The following is an 18,129-nucleotide window of genomic DNA, read 5'->3' as shown; positions in this document are numbered from 1 at the left end:
ACCCTTGAGAATAACTGTCTTTGGACCATTCCTATTTTGTAGATTAGAAAGGTGAAATTTGAGAAGAGGAATATGAGCACAGGATCCCAACTTCATCCCACAAGACCTTATTGTTCGTGAGAAAGGACACTAGAAGGAAGGAGGAGCTGTTTGAAGTTCCATAAAATCATGATTTGCAAAGTGAGGCATTTCCTAGGTGCCCATCAGCTTTCTTGTTAACTTACAGGTCACCTTTTGCACTGCCCTCCCTATCTGAAATGGCCAGGTGATGCAAGGCTTGTGCAGTGGCTGTTGCATGCATCTGTGTGAAAGGAAGAAGAGGGGAGACAACAATATGGGATTCTGCCCCCAGTTTTAGAACTGTTGGGAAGGAAGCCCTGAGGGACAAGGGCTGCAGCTATAGGTGCTTCACTGTCTGCCCTTAGGGAAGGGTAAGCAATGACCCTGTTTGGTGCTGTGTTCAGAGGTAGCAGTGGGAGAAAGAGTACCAGACTGGGTTCAGTTCTTGGCACTGAGCTTGTTTATCCTGTTAGCCCTATCTCTCGGAGCATCATCATTCACTTTGTCGCCAGACACATGCTCTTATGATAATTTCTGTAATTCTGTTAGCGTGGAGGAAATAGGCTTTACTGTCCATTTGATTTTATTTATTTTTTCTTTCCAGAGGACTCAGCTGCTTGGTCTTTTAGCTTAACCCTTTGTGGATACTTTTGGTTTTGCATTTCCAGGGCATTGAGGCTAAATGGTTTGCCTTTCTGTCTCCCTGCTATAAGCAGCATTATAACTGAGAATTTTGTTTGTTCTTTTTAATCCCAACTAGAAATGAGTTAAAGCTTCAAAGATCAGACCATAATTGGTGCTCTCTAAAAGTCAATGTTTAACCTGAATAATTTGGAAACACCGATCTGCAGAGGAAGCGAAGAGCCATAGCATCAAGAGATATAGATATTTTAGCTTAATTTGCCTAGTTACTGACATTTTCAGTGGTGTTTTATGGCACAGATATTTTGTTTCTAACATCCCATGCTGTATCTCCTGGTGAAATCAGCTAGAATTGTGGTAGAATTTTTTTTAGGACTGAGGAGGGTGATATGATGAGAACATGTCACCAGACTGCATTGCAGAAGAAGAATTTGTATGGGTAGGGGGAAGCTGATCTACCAGGAAGATCTGCAGTAGCAACCTATGAAGCCTTTGTTCTTTAACAAACATGCTGCTATTAGAGGGGTTTTGCTAAGATTTGTTAAGATCAAACCTTAATCAATTCAGGTGAGGAAGAAAAGAACATTTTCCATCTTTGGTCTAGGGTATTGATGCTCCCAGTTGTTCCCAGTTTGCTTGCTGTTGTTCCCAGTTTGCTGTGGCTGCAGGGGTGCAGAAAGAGTCCCCAGTAAACTCATCTGAGTGCAGGTGGTGAGTGGTGGTGTTGGAATTTCTACATGTTCCGATGGAAGGCAAGATTGGTTCAGGATTAAAGAGTTTTGTAATAGTAGGGAACGGAGAGAAACCAAACAGAGATTTCTCCTCACTTGTAGGGAAACAAAGACTGGTTGCACAATACCACTGAAAAATTTTAGTGAAATATTCATATTTGCCTGCAAGAAGACATTTTTGATATTTCCTTTTCTCCTGTCTTTTAGTTTTAAAATCTTACCAAAAAATAAAAGCAGAAAACCCTGTAATTCTTTGACAAGTTAAACTGGGAGCAGTTCTATCTATTATGTAGGTGGTGCTGTCGAGAGTTAGGCAAAAATAGGATTTGCCAATCGGAAAATGCAGTTTTAGGAGGTCAGTTTTTTCAGAATTTTAGGAGTTTGGGTGAAATTTTTCATTCTGAAGTTTGCTATGGGTTAAATTAGATCTGGAAAAGCTAAACCTACAGAGGTGGTTCCCAAGAACAAAATTAGGAAAGAATATATTGCTTCATTCATGATTAAAAAGGAGTAAGCTGGCCACAGTGTATGAAAAGCACCAGAGCCCACCATTTCCTGGATGAGGAGCTCTGGTTCTGCAGGGATCTCCCTGGGGCCAGGGATGTGCCTCTTGAAAGCTTTTTCTGGGTTTGTCAAGTCTGAGGACTTCATCTGCCTGGACTCTGTGATAGCTGCTAACTGAGCTGCCAAATCCTTTCTAAAACTTTTGTCCATGCTGAGGATAATTTAGCTGAAGGCTGCAGTTACAGAGCCAAGCATTATCAGTCTTTACTGCTCATAGAGATGAGGCCAGTTCTGAGATGGGAGCACCTGGGGCCTCATTTCAGCTGCATTCAGGCAGTGAGGGGGAGGATAGGAGGGAGCTGGGTAGGAGAGTAATGGGGGTAAGAGTGGGACAGAGCCCAAAGTGCTGTTGATGCTGGCTGAAAACAACAGAAAGGGATCTGTGCTCTGCACAGGCCTGTGTCACTCAGGGGGGCTGCAGCTGCTTTGCTGCATCCATGGCTGCTTGGCTGGGCGAGTCCCTCTCCCTCCTGCCCTGAGGGAGTGTGCAGCAGCTCTGGCAGCATCTAAGTCTGCACTGCCTCTTTCAGAGTCCCTGTTCAGCATTAGTTTGATATTTAAAGGGCCTTCACCTTTACACTGCCTGCACAGTGCTGGCAGCTTCTCTGGCTTCCCAGGTGCCTTCTCTGTAAGCAGAAAAAGCTGTTCAGCAGCTGGGGCATGTGTGCACCTGTGGCTGGGATGTAACCTAACATACAGCAGCATCTCCTTGCCTGGGGAAGGCAGCCCTCTGCTCCTGGGGCTGTCCGTGCCCCATCTCACCTCACAGCTGTGGTTACAGCTGCCTGCAGAGCAGCAGCTCTGCTCTCCAGGTCTGAAAAGGAGAAGAAAACATTTGAGGTGGGCAAATCCCGTTTGACCCATTTAAACTTTACACCACCCAGCGGTCACCATGGGAGTGACTATGGGAGTGTCCAGAATAGTTCATGTTTGGGGAGATGGCCAGGGAGCTGCCCCCCATGTGCCAGCAGGATCTGGTGATCCCAGGGTGTACCTGCATCACTGGGGCAGGCAGTCCTACAGTTATCCCTCACCTCCCTGCCCTGTCTGTGTGAGCGACACAGTGCTTAGAGGAAGGGGAACGGAAGGGAGGGTGACAGTGTGAACCCTTCCTCCTTCTGCTGTGGGGCTGAAGACAGCCTCACCCACCACACTTGTGATACTTTTCCCCATCTGTCCTGAATTGCCAAACAAATTATATTCCATTTGCCATCTGTATGGCAGTTCTCTTCTGTTAAATGGGCAGTTTTCCTTATCTCTTCCACACCCACTCCTCCCTTTCACTGCATGTGGAACACTGCATGGCTAATAAGAACTACAGCATCCCATTGGGAGATGTGAGCCCAGAGGGAGGAGCCAAGCATTCCTAACAGGATATAATCCTGAGATTCTGGAACACCAGCACAGCTTTTCTCCTCTGGATTTCCCAGAGGAACAGCAGCTGCCTCTTCCACTGCATCGTCAGAGGAAGAGACTGCACCTTCCTCCAGGATCCCTGCTCCAACAGAACCACACCTGACCCTCCAGGAGGGCTGCAGCCACAATTCCAATGGGACTGCTACCAACACCCTGACCCACAGGGTGTCAGGCTGTGTTCTGACTCTGTCAGTGTTACTTTGGTTATTGCATTGTTCATTTTAGCTTTTTATTTTCTTCCCTTGTAAAGAACTGTTATTCCTGCTCCCATATATTTTGCCTGCAAGCCCCTTAGTTTAAAATTTATGGCAATTAGGAGGGAGGGGGTTTACATTTTCCATTTCAGAGGAGGCTCCTGCCTTCCTTAGCACACACCTGGCTTTCCAAACCAAGACACCATATTCTCACACTGTGGGGCACCTGGCCCTGCTGAAGTGCTCAGGCCCCAGGGGACCCTCCCAGGCCTCAGGGATGGGGTGTTCAGCCACAGGTTGGGAGGGAGTGAATGCAGCCCTGCAGCTGCTCAGAGAAATTGCAAAGGTGTGAATGCACAGCTAAATCTTTGTACTTATCTGAGGCTGCCTGGGAATGGCAATCTAGGTAGAAATGTATCTTGGTCTTGATGAAGGCAGGTAGGGCTGGAACTGTCTTCAGCTGTGGCTTGTTGAAGAACACAGGTTTAGGTGTCAACTAATTCCCCTGGGACAGGTGAGCCTCAAATCCCCTTCACAAGTAATAGTGGATTTCAAGTTTGTTTACCAGGTGTTAGTTGTACTTACCAATGGTGATACAATTGTTGTGTGTCCTCACAGCACCCCAAGGCAAAACTGAGATTGGTCTCACTTGAAAAGTGCAAGGAGCCCACTTTTCTTTTTACAGGTTACCTGGAACAAACTGTGGTGGGATTGTCCTGTGATGGGGGTCTAGGGCCTCAATCTGTCCTTTGCCAAAAAACTTTAAGACTCTGTGTGCTTCCCTAGCTGATTTGTTGAGGGTTATACTTAAATCCACATTAAAATCTGTCCAGAAAAACCACAGGTCTGTGTGTGTTCACCTGTCCTCTCATTCTTGCTGCCTTTCACCACTGTCTTCTCCCATTGCTTTCCTGTGCTCGTAGCCTTAGACTCATTAAAGTGTGTTTGTGCCCCAGACACATGAGCTGTTAAACCTGCAGGGAATTTGAGGACTAAATCTATATAAAGGAAAATTTTATGTTTTATTTCTATGTCATCACCAAACAGAGTATTATATACATGTTTGTTTATCATACATTAATTTGGCCTTTGTTGATCCATCAGGTACCAGAGATGGCAAGCTGAGAAACCTTTCAGTGGCTACTTCAGAAGTGTTTCTGTTTCTCAGTTCAGATGTAAGTATCAAACCCACTTGCAAAGCTCTTTATAAATCAGACACAAATAACTTTGATGCATTTGAAGAAAGTAAATTTCACAGCAGTACCTTCTTTGTCATAGGGAAATTGCAGTATTCTAAGGAAAGAAAATAGCCTTCCTAAGGCAATGTATTTAAAATACATAATAATAATATGATGATGATGCCAGGATGACATCTTGTACAGCAAAAATCTTTCACTGTAATGTTCAGACTTCAAATAATTGAAAAAAGGGCAAGATATCACCAGAAGTACTGGACTCACTGAAAAAAAAATAGTTTTTTATTTGTTTTGGTTTTTTTTCCTATCCCAGTAAGTCAAGTTCTATGTTCCTTTTCCCTACTCTAAGGGATGTAAGTGCAACTCACTTGGCACCTTTGTGGAGTTAACAAAGGGGAACTGAGAGCAGAATGAGACCAAATGTCTGTGTAAGTATTGACATTTAAAATAATAGCTAAGGGTTTATGGCAGCAGTGTGGTTTTGAAAAAGTGGTTGCAGAAATAATCCAACAGTCCCCAGGACACAAACAAGGACAAATATCCAGAGAAACAGCCTGTCCACTACCATGGCAACATACTTCCAATCTTCAATGACCTGGAAGAAAAAGCCAATTAAAGATATTAGTAATTTGTCATATTCTTTTGGTCTTCCTCTCGCTAATGCTGAGTTTTTGTTTATCAAAATAAAAGGAAACTGATCTCAAGGTTCAGGGAATAAACTGGCTTTAGGCTTGGTAAGGGATTTTTCTCGTACAACACATCTGAGCAGTGGAGAAAAATACAGTAAATATTTCTTAGCTTTCTTGGATACATCAGATACTGAGTGTGGCTGCCTGGTGTGGTGCCAGCCCTGAAGGACCCACACTATAATCCAATAAAGGAATTTTTTTTTCTTCAATTTTAGTTTGTAAATGCTATTAATCTGAGTGGGCAAAAATAGATGGTGTTTACTGCTGTTAAACAAGGTTAGCTTCAGAGTTCTTTTCTTATCAGCAGTCATCTTATTCATGGGGTTTAATGCATATTAATACTGTTGCTTTTATTAAAATGCCTTTTTGCCCTGCATGTGTTGCCTGTGAAAGTCATGGCCTTAGATTCTGTCTCAGACTGAAGTGACCAATTGGGCTGTTATTGTAAAGGGGAAATATATCAATCTTCATTTGCATCTCATGAATAATTTTTCGTCTTTCATTCATTCTGGTTACACAGGGGATGTCTTCACATCAGTGACTTTATCATCCTTGTCAGTTGAATAATGTCTGATATTAGACCATTACATATTTTTCCTTCAGTGCACACTTTTAATTCCCACTGCTGCTAATGGGAATTGAATGCTTCTGCAATCAGACCATATAAATGTATATGAACAGTTGTTATCAGACCATTGTGATGAGGCAAGGAAGCAGAGAATAAAGTTATGAATCTTGAAAAATTGTATGTAATATCAGAGGACCCTATGTGAAAAGTAGTAAGTGGATTTTCAATATATAAAATGCCCTTGAAAATTGTTCTTACTACCAAGTGAAAGATTGTAGATCCTTTAGTGTGTAATAGTCCTTGCAAGAATTTCTGAGCTACTAGAAAACCTTTTCCTGCACTAAGAAGTCGGCTTCTCTTGAGTCAGTTTCAATGTTTACAAGCTCATGTCTAATGTTAATAGCTGAACTTCTTTATTTATATTGACAGTAATTTCAGTTAATAGAAAACATGAACTACTTAGCAGCATGCTCCTCTAGGGACTGCTGCAAGATCAGAAACCAGACTTTATTTAATCTGTTGGCTGAGGGAGGGGAAGAACAACAGGAATAGAGAACCTGGATCTCACTGTGGTCTGGATTAGAGAGAGGACAATGGTAAGTATGAGGATGATTTTTCCCAACTGTGGGCGCTTGTCTAAATAAAACCTGTGACCCTGAATTTTCCAAGCATTATTCACAGTGTTTCTATCAACTCTATTGTGCTAGCTACAGGCCTGTGAGCAGGGCAGGGGAATAGAGCAGCAGCAAGGCTTAAATAAAGTATTTCTCCTAACCAGTAATGAGTCTGGTATATCTATAAATAATGAAAGAAGTGTCAGCTCTGTTGAGGTTCTTAATCCTACCCATGGTGTTTGCCATATAGAGGGAGCTGTCTTAGTCTAGAGAAGGTGTTTGCAAAGGGCTTCTACCAATTTTGCTAAATTCTCCTTCTGTGCATTCATTAGGTAAATGAATGCATGAACTGCAGGAACATTGTTTCTGGTTAGCTTGGCCTGGCCATGGATCGAATCACAGTCTTACTGATTCACAATGGTGAAAAATGGTCTATTTCTAACCTGGAACTGAATATTGTTTTCTTCCCCTGCCAATCACCACTTGAATGTGACAACAAAGCTTTTTTAAGAGTGTTTCATGACTTACTGAGCAATCAGCAAACTCTTTTTGTAGAAATAGCCATGTTATTTATCAGGAGACTATTTGCAGTTATCAAATTACTTTTCATTAGTGGCATAAATTATTTCCTCTTATGAGCTATATCTAGAATCTCTCTAAAATCTTGACAATAGCTAGAGAGTTCAAAAATGCTTTCTGAGGAATAGCATGTTACAGAGGAGGACAGAAGATGAAGTTTGGAAGGGCAGGGATTTCTCATTTTTACTTACACTCTGGTCGTTGTCATCGCTTTTCATGTGCTCTGCTATAAAACTGACTCCATCAATTGCTTCTCGCACTTCAGGAGAAAACTTCACACCTGTTCTTAACCTAAAATCTCGATGACTGCTCACATTGTCTGGTGTCTCAGAGACTTTCATATCATATCTTTTGGCAGAAGCTGTATTCAAAAAATAGGTAGAGTTCTTGTAGAAGTCAGATTGCTCCATACAAGGATTCTCTGCTTTTGTCTTTTTGCAGTTGCATGGCTTTTGCCGTGGAGAATTATTTTCTGGGCGCTTCATGAACAGGTAGGCCGGGAGCCTTTCAAGGAAAACCAGCTTTACCCAAGGGGGCATAGTGTGAGTACTTGGAGATCTGTGGTGGACATTGAGCACACAGACACTGGTAACTATTGAGAAGGTCACCAGCACCATTGTAAACATGAGATACTTGCCAATCAGTGGAACATCTAGAGATGTTGGAGGGACAATTTTGGAGATCAGCAGCAAGAACACAGTCAAGGCAAGCAACACAGATATGCATAAAGTCATTTTTTCACCACAGTCTGAAGGCAAGTAGAATACTAGGATGGCTAAGGATGTAATTAGCACACAAGGAATGATAAGATTGATGGTATAAAAAAGTGGTTTCCTTTTAATAATGAAGTCATATGTCACATCAACATAATTGGGGTCCAGAGGGTTTACAGTCCTTCTTCCTGGGAGTGCTACAATGTCCCACTCTCCGCTTGGTGTGAAGTCGTCCATGCTCGCCGTGGAAGTCTTAAGCACCATATCAATTTCTGTGTGGTCGTAGGTCCAGGAGCGGAACTTGAGGGTGCAGTTTTGTTGGTCAAATGGGAAATGCTTCACCTCAATCTTGCAGGCACTCTTGTAAATGGCCGGTGGCAGCCAGCGAATGCTTCCGTTGTTCAATACAATGGCATTTGTGTACAGCGAGACCTCGTAGGTGCCGTCCGCACTAATGAGAGGAGAAAAGAGAAAGGGGAGGAAGTGGTAAAATATTAGGAGGAAAACCAGTTCAAAACAGAAAAGGTCTGACATTCTTGATCTTGTGGGCCCCAGTTCTGAGAATCAAAGCTTAGTAATACTATTATTCTGAAATCTATGCTGTAGGGAGCTATAACTTGATAGGGAGATTAATGTATGCATTCCTCCCAATGAGAGAGTTGATTTTTGGTCCAATACTTACAGAAAAAACCTTATAAAATTATTATTCAGTACCAAATACACACCTCTGTTTTATCCAAAGAAATCAATGTGTTTTGTAAATGTTTGCTCACATAATTAAAGCTTCCTACATCTCTGAAGGCTAAGCAAAAATAAGTTCATCCCATGTGAAAACAGAGATACCTTCGGTTTGGAGTGTAGCCACTGCTAAGAACACAGAGCAACACTCCTAAATGACTTGGACAAGGAAATAAGGATGAGCTGCATTAGTTAGAAATGCAGGGAGAGTGTAGGCAGAGGAAATGTAATTATATAGCTTATTTATTGCATCACTCCAGTTAATGTTTACTTATTACAAAACCAGAACAGACAAGCCACAGCGTTCTTAGTGCCCACAAATAATCTTGGCTTTGTATCTCTTCCTGAATTTCCAGCAGGGGAGTCTTCTATGTTCTGATGGGCCTTTTAACTTAGGGAGAAGATCATTATCAGTCAGAAGTATCTTCTCTTGCCCAACAGTGTGGGCCAACAAGGTTGAGCTGTTTAAGCCCTTAAGTATCCTGGGGTAGTGTTTGTTGACAAGGCATCATGGAAAATAGTTCTTTCAGTGCTAAGGGTGATTTTTTTTTTCCCTAAGCAGGGAAATGCTACAAATATCTAAGGCTTGGCACATGTGTCTGAATCAGTTAGGTTTGACTCTGGAAAGGGCTCACCTGGGTGAGGCAGTGAGAGCCTGGCACTGAACTGAGACCTTTGCAGCTAATTCATGCAGAGTGAAACAACCAGATGTGGAAGTGAGTGGCTACAGCCACTAATAGGGGTCATTAGTTCATTGCCAATAAGATAACTATTTTTTGAGAAATGAATTGTGTCTTAGTTCTGACATATCTGTACTCCCAGAGTTACCTTTGCCATCATGCCATGCCATGTGCTGGGCAGAATCCTGGGCTGGGAGTATGTGAGTTCTGGTGCTGACTGTCCTGTCTCAGTGGTGGGAAGAGGCTGGGCTGCACTCCCAGAGCCCTCTGCACAGGCCCCAGACAGAGCTGTGGGCATGGGGACATGCTTTGTGTTTTCCTGAGCCCCTCAAACTGACTGATGCCTGTGAAACTCTGCTCCATCAGCAGGAAGTTACATGGAGCTGTCCTTTAGCTAAAATTTAATTGAAGCTTTGTACTAATGTAGAAATCCAATACAGTGAGGCTTGTTCCTGTGCATTTAAGAAACCTTTTGAAAATATTCCTTTCTATTTTTACAAACTATTAAACGGTATCACTTGGCCAGTAGCAAAAAGAAGCAGAGGGCAGAGGCACAATTTACCAGAACAAGCTTTGAGCAGGCAGACTATATCCTAATCCACTGGCTGAATTATTTTGTGACTCATACATTAGATTTAAGTGCTCATCAAATCTGGTTTCCAGTAGTAGGATTCCAAGGACTTAACTCAGTTATATATAAACCTCCTGGGTTTCCCATCTGTATATGTTCATAAATCATCGTGTGTTCATGAATTCATTGGTTTTCAAAGTATTATAAAAGTATAAATTTTGATAATTTAAAAAAAAAAATCATCCACTTCAAGGTTTTGCTAGAGACTTAAACCAAAGCAGAACAAAATTGTCAGTTCCTTTGTTTGAAAGAGGAACTAGGTATGATATTTTTCTCAGTACTATAAAGCAACAGGGTCAAATGTTGACAGATTTGTTGTGTATTCATAGAATGGGTTTTTTCAATGCTTTATGAAAATGGAATATAACTTGGGTTTTCTACATGAATACGAACTCCTGGAGTTATGGTATGTGTGAACTTTGTAACAGATTTGTGTCCTGGGGTCTGTGATAGAAGAAGGAGTGGGGAAGAAGAAAACAAAACTATATCTCAGCCCCTTGGATGTCTGATAAAATTCCAGATGTCTTCTTGCAACTGCACTTATACCTACAATTTATTCTTTCCATACAGTCTATTTTCATATAAATCTGTCTTAGTTGTGAGCCTTGGCATGAATCCTGTGCTGTAACTGCTCATGCTGCAGACATCTTCCAGCTCTGCTGGAATTTCTTTAACCAGAGTGCTGATGATGAAAATTATCTTTGAGCCCAGTAGCCCAGTCAGATACACTTGCTACTATCTAAAAGTGACAACATTCAGTTTTAAAATTTTACCAGACCTGCTTCATCGTTTCTGATGTTTGTTCCTTGGTTAAAATTTTGTCTGTGTAAACTGCAACAGTTTTACTTACTTATTGTAAAGGACAATGTCTGGTAACCAGATGTGTTTTGCAGGTATTCTCAGCTTATTTATTCCTTCATAGTCAGAGGGCTTCCAAGCCAGCCGATAATCAATCCACTCCTAAGAGAAGAATTGGACAGCAGTGATGGGAGTGTCCAGAGCAGCACTAACAAAATAATCATGTGATGGAGTGAGAGCAGTTGGATTTGTGGTTTGCAAGAGCCATTTCTCTGTGGCTTTGTTACCTGGTTCAGCCAGACGTTCGTAGTCATGATCTGCTCTCGTTCATTCTGCAGGGAAAAAACAGAGACAAAAAGTGGCCTCTAAAATGTTTCACTTCATTGCAGTAATAAGATTTATTCAGTGGGTTTTTAAGCATGATTTTGTCTAGTGTATTTCAAGACAGTTTCTCTGAGGTACAATGGCCAGTCTTGTACACATACTAATGATAAGTAGTAACCCCATAAATGTAGAATTCCAAATGCCTTTTAACAAGAACAGTTATGGCAGGAGTGAGTGCAGTTATTTGGAAACAATAACCACCACTTTGCTAAGCTGGTTTCCCATCCCACCCCACCCCACTTCTCCACCCTTGATTTGAAACAGAAGGGACAGTTGACCATCGGGGAGGCCTATATGAGGTTGTGTGAGGTTGGTGTAAGGTTTGCCATGTATACCATGTCTCTAGACAGCAGTCCAGAAGAGAAACCTCTCTGTAGAAGATCTGTCAGGAGGATTTCTGCAGGAAAATGAGTTAATTCTCTGATCCTGAAGATGCTTGAGATTGTTGGAGTCTACAAGATGCCTAATTTTGTTCTACTCAAAGAGTGAGGCTATAGAGGGATAAGGACTAAGCTGTGCTGGTCTTGGTCTTTGCCCATTCATCCACCTTGCTTAGGTTGTTGATCACCAGGGCCTCTGGAACAAGACACCTCCCTTTTTATGCCCAGAATCTGCAGTCTGGGGGGACACTGTGCTCATGGTGTAGTGCAGGATGTAAGGTGTCCTGTCTGTGTCCAGATGGAGCTCCCCAGGAGAGAGAGCACTTAACTAGAATCATCTGGTATGCATGGCATTGAATCCTGAGTGTATATGTATATACATCTCTGACTATCTATATATATTATATCCAGTCTGCATGGGTGTATGAAACCTCAGCTATTTGTACAGTTTCCCTTACAGTCCAACAGAGTCTTTCTCATTTCCTCTTGAATTTCAGAATATACATTTTTTATGTCTCTAAAAGTTTGCAGCAGTCCAGTCACTAGCCCTTACACAAATTCTGACAGGAGGCAGTCATCTGTATCTTCTCTGTCTCTCTCAGGGAGAGCAGCAGAGTTGAAAGCCCAGTTCAGGAAATTATTCCCACTTATATACTGGCTCTTGTTGTCACTGCAGTTAATGCTAACCTCTCTTAGTAAAGATGTGTTTATACCTTGTAATAACTGTCAAACACATACTAACCTTGTGGGTGAAAGTGTCTTATAGACCCACTGAAGTAATTGTTATTGAATATGAGGAGTTGCTTTCATGAGGATTATTTTAACCATGTTAAGCTATTCCAGCCAGAACTAATGTGTGTTTTTCTTTACAACATTCCAGTGTTCTTTATTAATATGCCTGATATGTCATGTGATTTGGATGTGGCTTTGTAGCTTGTTTTCAGGCCATTGAAGCACTTCAGTAGAAGATGGATTAGCATTCCCCTGATGGTGGATAGTGTGCACTGTCCAGGATAGGTCTGACCTGGGGGAACTTACAGTAGCTGTACTGAAATCAGTGGAATGATTTTGAATTTTAGCTAGATGGAATTCTATTGGATGAAGGTCTGGCCCCAGTCCTTCAAAGCTTAGGCATAGACTGATTTTCCCATTGTAGCTCCATTGTGAGGTCTAAAACCAGTAAATTGTGTGTATGGGCTCTGCCTATTAATAGTGTTACACAAATGAGAAAAGAGCAGAGATGTAGCAATGCCAGTATAACTATTAATTCGAGTGCTGTGCAGGTAGTACTGAATGTCAAGGCATAGCCTAGTTTGAACTTACCACACTGATAAGCTGTGCCAGGGAAACCTGCAGTTCTATGGATACCAGCTGGGAGGAGTTGACAGCTGGTCGAATTAACTTATTGTACCTGTCAGGACTCAGTAGGTGGTTCATTAGTTTTTCTTCAGCATCTGCTGCCATGCTTCCTGTAAAGCATCACAAAACAGGATTATGGAAGGGACACTAAAGTGACATGAGGTAGGGCTCACAGAATATCTGTGCATCAGATCGTCTTTGGGAAATAATGACAGCTTTTGATTTTCTAAAGACTTGTGTGAACAGGAGGATACAGGGCTTGCACTGATATCTGTTCTACTGAAGTTGGCTGTTTCACAGAGCACAGATCAAAGCAGATCCCTTTCAGGGTTTTTTGCAATAAAATGTGAATCTCAAATTGGTAGATACTTTTGGGATTACACTCAGAAATAGAAGCTGGGAGCAAACCACCCTCTTGATTGCAGGGGAAGAATTATTCTATGATCCAAAGAGGGGGGTCCAGCTGTGACTTCTCTGTCTAGTGCTGTAGGAGACAGAGTTGCAGTTACAAATACAAATTTAAAGACTCTATGTAGAGAAAACCAAGGGATAAGCTTTAGGAGTCATAAAGGATTTTTAAATGACTGGGGACTCTCTAGTAGCTAGTGATGTTTCTGTTTCAAAATTTGAAAACCCTAGGCAGTATGTTAGACTTACTTTATGTGGAAGTAAAACCTGTTTTGTGGACCAGCACAAATACTGTAAATCTTTGCCAAAGCTGGAGTCCAGTGACTACAAAATACAGTATCTACAGGTTACTATCAAACAAGCCTGAACATTGCCTGTGGAGCAGAGCAGCTTCTGGCACAACCCCAGGGTCATTTATTCTGTTCTCATGTGTGCTTTTTAAAGTCACTCCAGTGGACTTTCAAACCACTGTTGACCACCTGGCCATACTGATGAGCAAGGTCCTGATGACATCCTGCTGACAGAACTGAGCCAGAGACACTGTGCTCTGTGTTGGGCAGGTCTGGGTTGTGATGCTGATGAAATTACTGTGCCAGTGAAAGCAGGTTCCAATACAATGGATAGAATACCTCTTCCATACCTTCCAAAGGTCACCTAATCCAGCTCACCTAATTCACACCTAGACGTTGCAGAAATGAGGGCAGTGTCCTTAGAGCATACATGCTTCATTATTTCCCAAAGCAATTTCACACAGTAAAAAACACTGGCTATGCAAGTATTTTAAATTTGTGGTACATTAATTTGTTTTGGGGTTTTTTTATGTTGCAGCATATCCATGAAATCTGGGGAAAGGCAGACACCAAAAGGTCAGGATCAAATAAGCAGCCAAAGTTTGTGTGCATGTCTAGAAGGTGCCACATTTCCTTGTGAACTGGGCTGCAAGTTGATAGGCTGAACAAGTCTCTCTTTAAACTTGAAATTCTTCTGAATCCAACCTGGGTTCAGAACCTAAATACCCTAAGACCTTCTTGGTTCTGATCCAGTGAGAAAGTGGAGTGAGGTAAAAGGAAAGATTATCAAACAGAGATTTCACATCTAAGAACAACTTCTACTCAAGCTTTGTGGAAAGCTTGAGGTAAACACCAGGCTTAATTTAATTCTTGTAAGACCAGCATAGGCTGTGGTCTGGTAGCCCAAATTCTCCACCTATACTTAACTATAACATTGTTCTTCAGAATAGGCTTTTCAAATACTTTCCAAGGCATTTGGAAAAACAAATTTAGATGAATGTATCTGTGTTTGTTGGGTCAGTTTGTTTTTTGATTTATACTTGCTTTGTACCTCCCTTCGAGTCATTATAAAAGCCCTATACCATGTGATATTTTAATATGACATTTGTTCTCAATGCAAGGTGCCTAATCAAAAGCTTATCAAGCTAGAGCTATGCTGAATCTTGCTAAGCTTCAGATTCTGGGGTGGTTTTCTTGTGTGTAGCAATCAAGGAAAAGCTAAATTTGATACTGTGAAGAAAAGAGGGCCGTGCTCTAGGAATGAATCTTGTGGTTATAAGAATAGGTTAGAAATCCTGTGGTAGTTCAAGAGAGAATCCTTGTTAAAATTTTTTTATTGTGTTCTTTGGTGGAGTTTTATGTTAGGTTTATTTATAGTAGATTTTTTTAGTAGACATTCCTACTGTTGCATATGTAAGTGATGTAAACATATGGCTATAATTCAAATATAAATAAATTGTCAGTTGGTTTGTTTCATTCAGTGGTCACTGAATACTGTTAGCAAAGATGTGAATTCTTGTTTGAATTGTTAACTGTGTTTTCACTGCATTGCTGCCTTTGTCTGTGGATATTCCAGCACAGAGAGTATTTGCTAAATGGGGAGTAAGGAGTAGGAACTGCAGAATATTTGCAGAAAGCTAATTCTGGATTTGTCATTAGTTTTTACTCTGAAACCTGCTTTTAGCAATCATAGTCGTCTGGTCTGCAAATCCAAACATGGTGTGGAGTCTGCATATCTGATGAGAACAGCTCAGATTTCCAAGTACTGACTGTTAATAAACTTTGTGTGGATTAATGGCAACCATGACTTTAGTTATAACAAATATTTATTCAACAATGAATCCCTTTGAGAAATTATTATCTGCTCTTAGTGAAGGCATTCCTTCACTAGGGATAATCCTTTATAAAATTCCAGCCTTTGTAACTTAGTAATCAGAAATAAAGGGGCTGCTGTCACCTGTATCATACACCACTAGATGTCAGCCCTGCACTGCCTTAAAACCTGTTAAAACCGATCCCAGTAAATACTGGCGAGAAATGAGTGTTTGTTGTCTAATTTTTACAGCCTACTTTCCATTAACAATCTACTTATAAACCAGATGGCAACTAATGAGAACAAAATTACCAGGCATCCAGTTTCATCTTTATGTGCACTGTGTGTCAGTAGCCAGGCCTTTGAAACGTCTCTTGTTCCTCTCAGGGTGGGAAGAAATGGAAGTGCAGTTTTCCCCACAAACTGTTGGTTTTGTTGTTTTTGGGTTTTTTTTCCAAATAGCAGTAATCACCAGAGATAGTGCAGACGGTAGACTGATGCTTTTAGACAAATTATTTTAACAACAATGATCAAGCAGTCCTAATTTGGGAGTGGAGCATCTTTGTGTACTGAAAGCAGTAATAAATAAAGCCCATTGGGGTGAATCCTGAGCTGTGGAAATGATTTTGGCTTCACTGAACACGCTGCACATCTGCTCTGTGACAAGGAGAGCAATCACCACATACCTTGCAGTACACATTCCTCAGTAAGTTTGTTTTCTCTGTGGGACTATGAGCATTTAAAAAATTGCACCAAGATGCTTCCAATTTCACAGCAAAAGAAACTAAACCACTGCTGTGGAGACTTTCCTTTTTACATAGTCTAATTTAAATACATAAAATGAAATAACTAGACATCCTGTTTGATTCCAGCATAATAACAAATTCATTGGAGTGATTTCCACAGAAAAGAATAAGGAGCAGTGCTGAGAGATACAGGGAAGTTCACTGTTATTACTGTCTACATTTCAAAATGTAACATAAGACATATTTCTAGTGTTTCTCTGAACTCAGTTCTCATAATAAATGTTGAAATAATATTTGTTTAGAAGTAGCACTGTAGCATGTGTTACCATTTTAATCCTTTACTCTCTCACACATAAGTGACATACCAAGTTCCCATCTGTAATTAGTAAAGAACAAGTAAGAAGCAGCAATAAAGCAGTCCCATTATCTTTGAAATTACTTCATCATGTTGTTACTTCTCAACATACTCTGAAGCAAAAAGATTTTCATAACCTCCTAGAAGAACACATGCTGATTTGAACTATTTTTGTTCCAATGGAAGTAGCAGTGAATTTACTGTATTTTAAAGGTTTTTAATTTTTACACTGCAATTAATGCAAATAAAAAAGGAAATACTCAGGGGTTTAGAAATGTATAATTTAAAAATCTGAAGTGGGCCCTCACTCTCCTTTTGTCACAAAGCAGATGTTTTCTGAAGTTGCCTTTCAGAGATGGAAGAAACATAACAAGTGTGGAATGAATAGACAAAAATGGGAAGTGTGTGATCTGAGGATCTTGGTTTAGTTTCAGCCAGTTTCTCTCAGAGCACTTCAGAGGAGCCTCTCCATGGGAAGAAGTTCCCATGCTAAATGCACTATTTCATGCTGCTGTCAGGCTGTTGTATTGGCTAAAACATATCCAAGAAATCCTGACAGACTGAGGGAAATGTTCTTGTATAAAAGGCATAACTATTATATTTTTTGTGGCATATATTTACATATGACAACTTAATTTAAACTGTTTCCATTCTAAAAATTAGGAAGTGTGAACTTTGCAAAATATTGGAACTTGAGAAAATAATGGTAGAAGGATGAGATCTGTCATATTTACGGATCATGTTATGGTTCATTTTTTCACCTTCAGTACAATATGCTGCTTTTCCTATCACAGATGATCCTGGGAGCATCTAAAGGGATATTATTTAGTCATTATCACTGTCATGTCCTACAGTTATGTAATTTTATATCCAACCTCTCTGTCCATATTCGTCGTAGTGCATGTGCTGATACCAAACAAGCCCAAAACAGCACTAAAATAATCAATTTTATACATCCTCTTAAAGCCAGCAGCCTCCTGAGGCAATGGTTATGAATTGTCTGTGAGCTCATGCCACTGCCCTGCCTGTTACCCCCAAAAGCTCTGACTGTTCTGAAACTGTAGGAGAAAGAAAAGGTCACTTACCGTTCAGACAAAAGGAGCCCACCACAAAGAGAACAAGGCTGTACATTTTCCTCATGGCAGTAAGAAGAAGTGGATTCCTGTTCTTCAGCTTAGACAGCTGGCAATAGGCTCTGTTGGCAGAGATGCACAGGCAAGAGATGTAGAAGCAAACCTGAATCTTGGAGGTATGAAATGCCTGGAAAGAGACAGACAGTAGGACCTGACAGAAGCGTTCTGCAAAGTGCAATTTTCGTGAGCATAGTGGTCCCTCCCCCTTTGCAGCTGTTTAAAGAGCTTTGTGAAGAGGAAAAGCAAATAAGAAGAGTGAACATAATGTGATAATGTTGAAAAAGAGGAAATGAAAGAGCAAGCTAAGGGACATGATGTGCAAAACACAACTGCTTAATTCTTGCTACTAGATAACATTTAAAAGGCTTTCTGATTAATGAGTGCAGTGGGTGAGAATAGCTGTGTGGGAAGAACTGGTTAAACTTCGTGCCATAAAACCTCTTAGTGT

General features: G+C 41.0%; 1 protein-coding gene across 1 annotated transcript; it reads right to left on the bottom strand.

Annotated features, from left to right (window-relative positions):
- Positions 1-4,610: 4,610 nt before the first annotated feature.
- Positions 4,611-17,823, bottom strand: CHRNB4 (cholinergic receptor nicotinic beta 4 subunit). Its single transcript, XM_066558563.1, has 6 exons — positions 17,634-17,823; positions 12,901-13,046; positions 11,101-11,145; positions 10,866-10,975; positions 7,445-8,417; positions 4,611-5,398 (listed from the first exon to the last, which is right to left on the bottom strand). Exons 1-6 carry the CDS (start codon positions 17,686-17,688, stop codon positions 5,258-5,260), a joined length of 1,470 nt encoding a protein of 489 aa, XP_066414660.1. The 5' UTR covers positions 17,689-17,823; the 3' UTR covers positions 4,611-5,257.
- Positions 17,824-18,129: the final 306 nt, after the last annotated feature.

This window comes from Molothrus aeneus, chromosome 13 (assembly GCF_037042795.1).
Source record: "Molothrus aeneus isolate 106 chromosome 13, BPBGC_Maene_1.0, whole genome shotgun sequence".
In the NCBI taxonomy this organism is placed as follows: domain Eukaryota; kingdom Metazoa; phylum Chordata; class Aves; order Passeriformes; family Icteridae; genus Molothrus; species Molothrus aeneus.
This window is presented reverse-complemented; position numbering and strand designations above follow the sequence as displayed.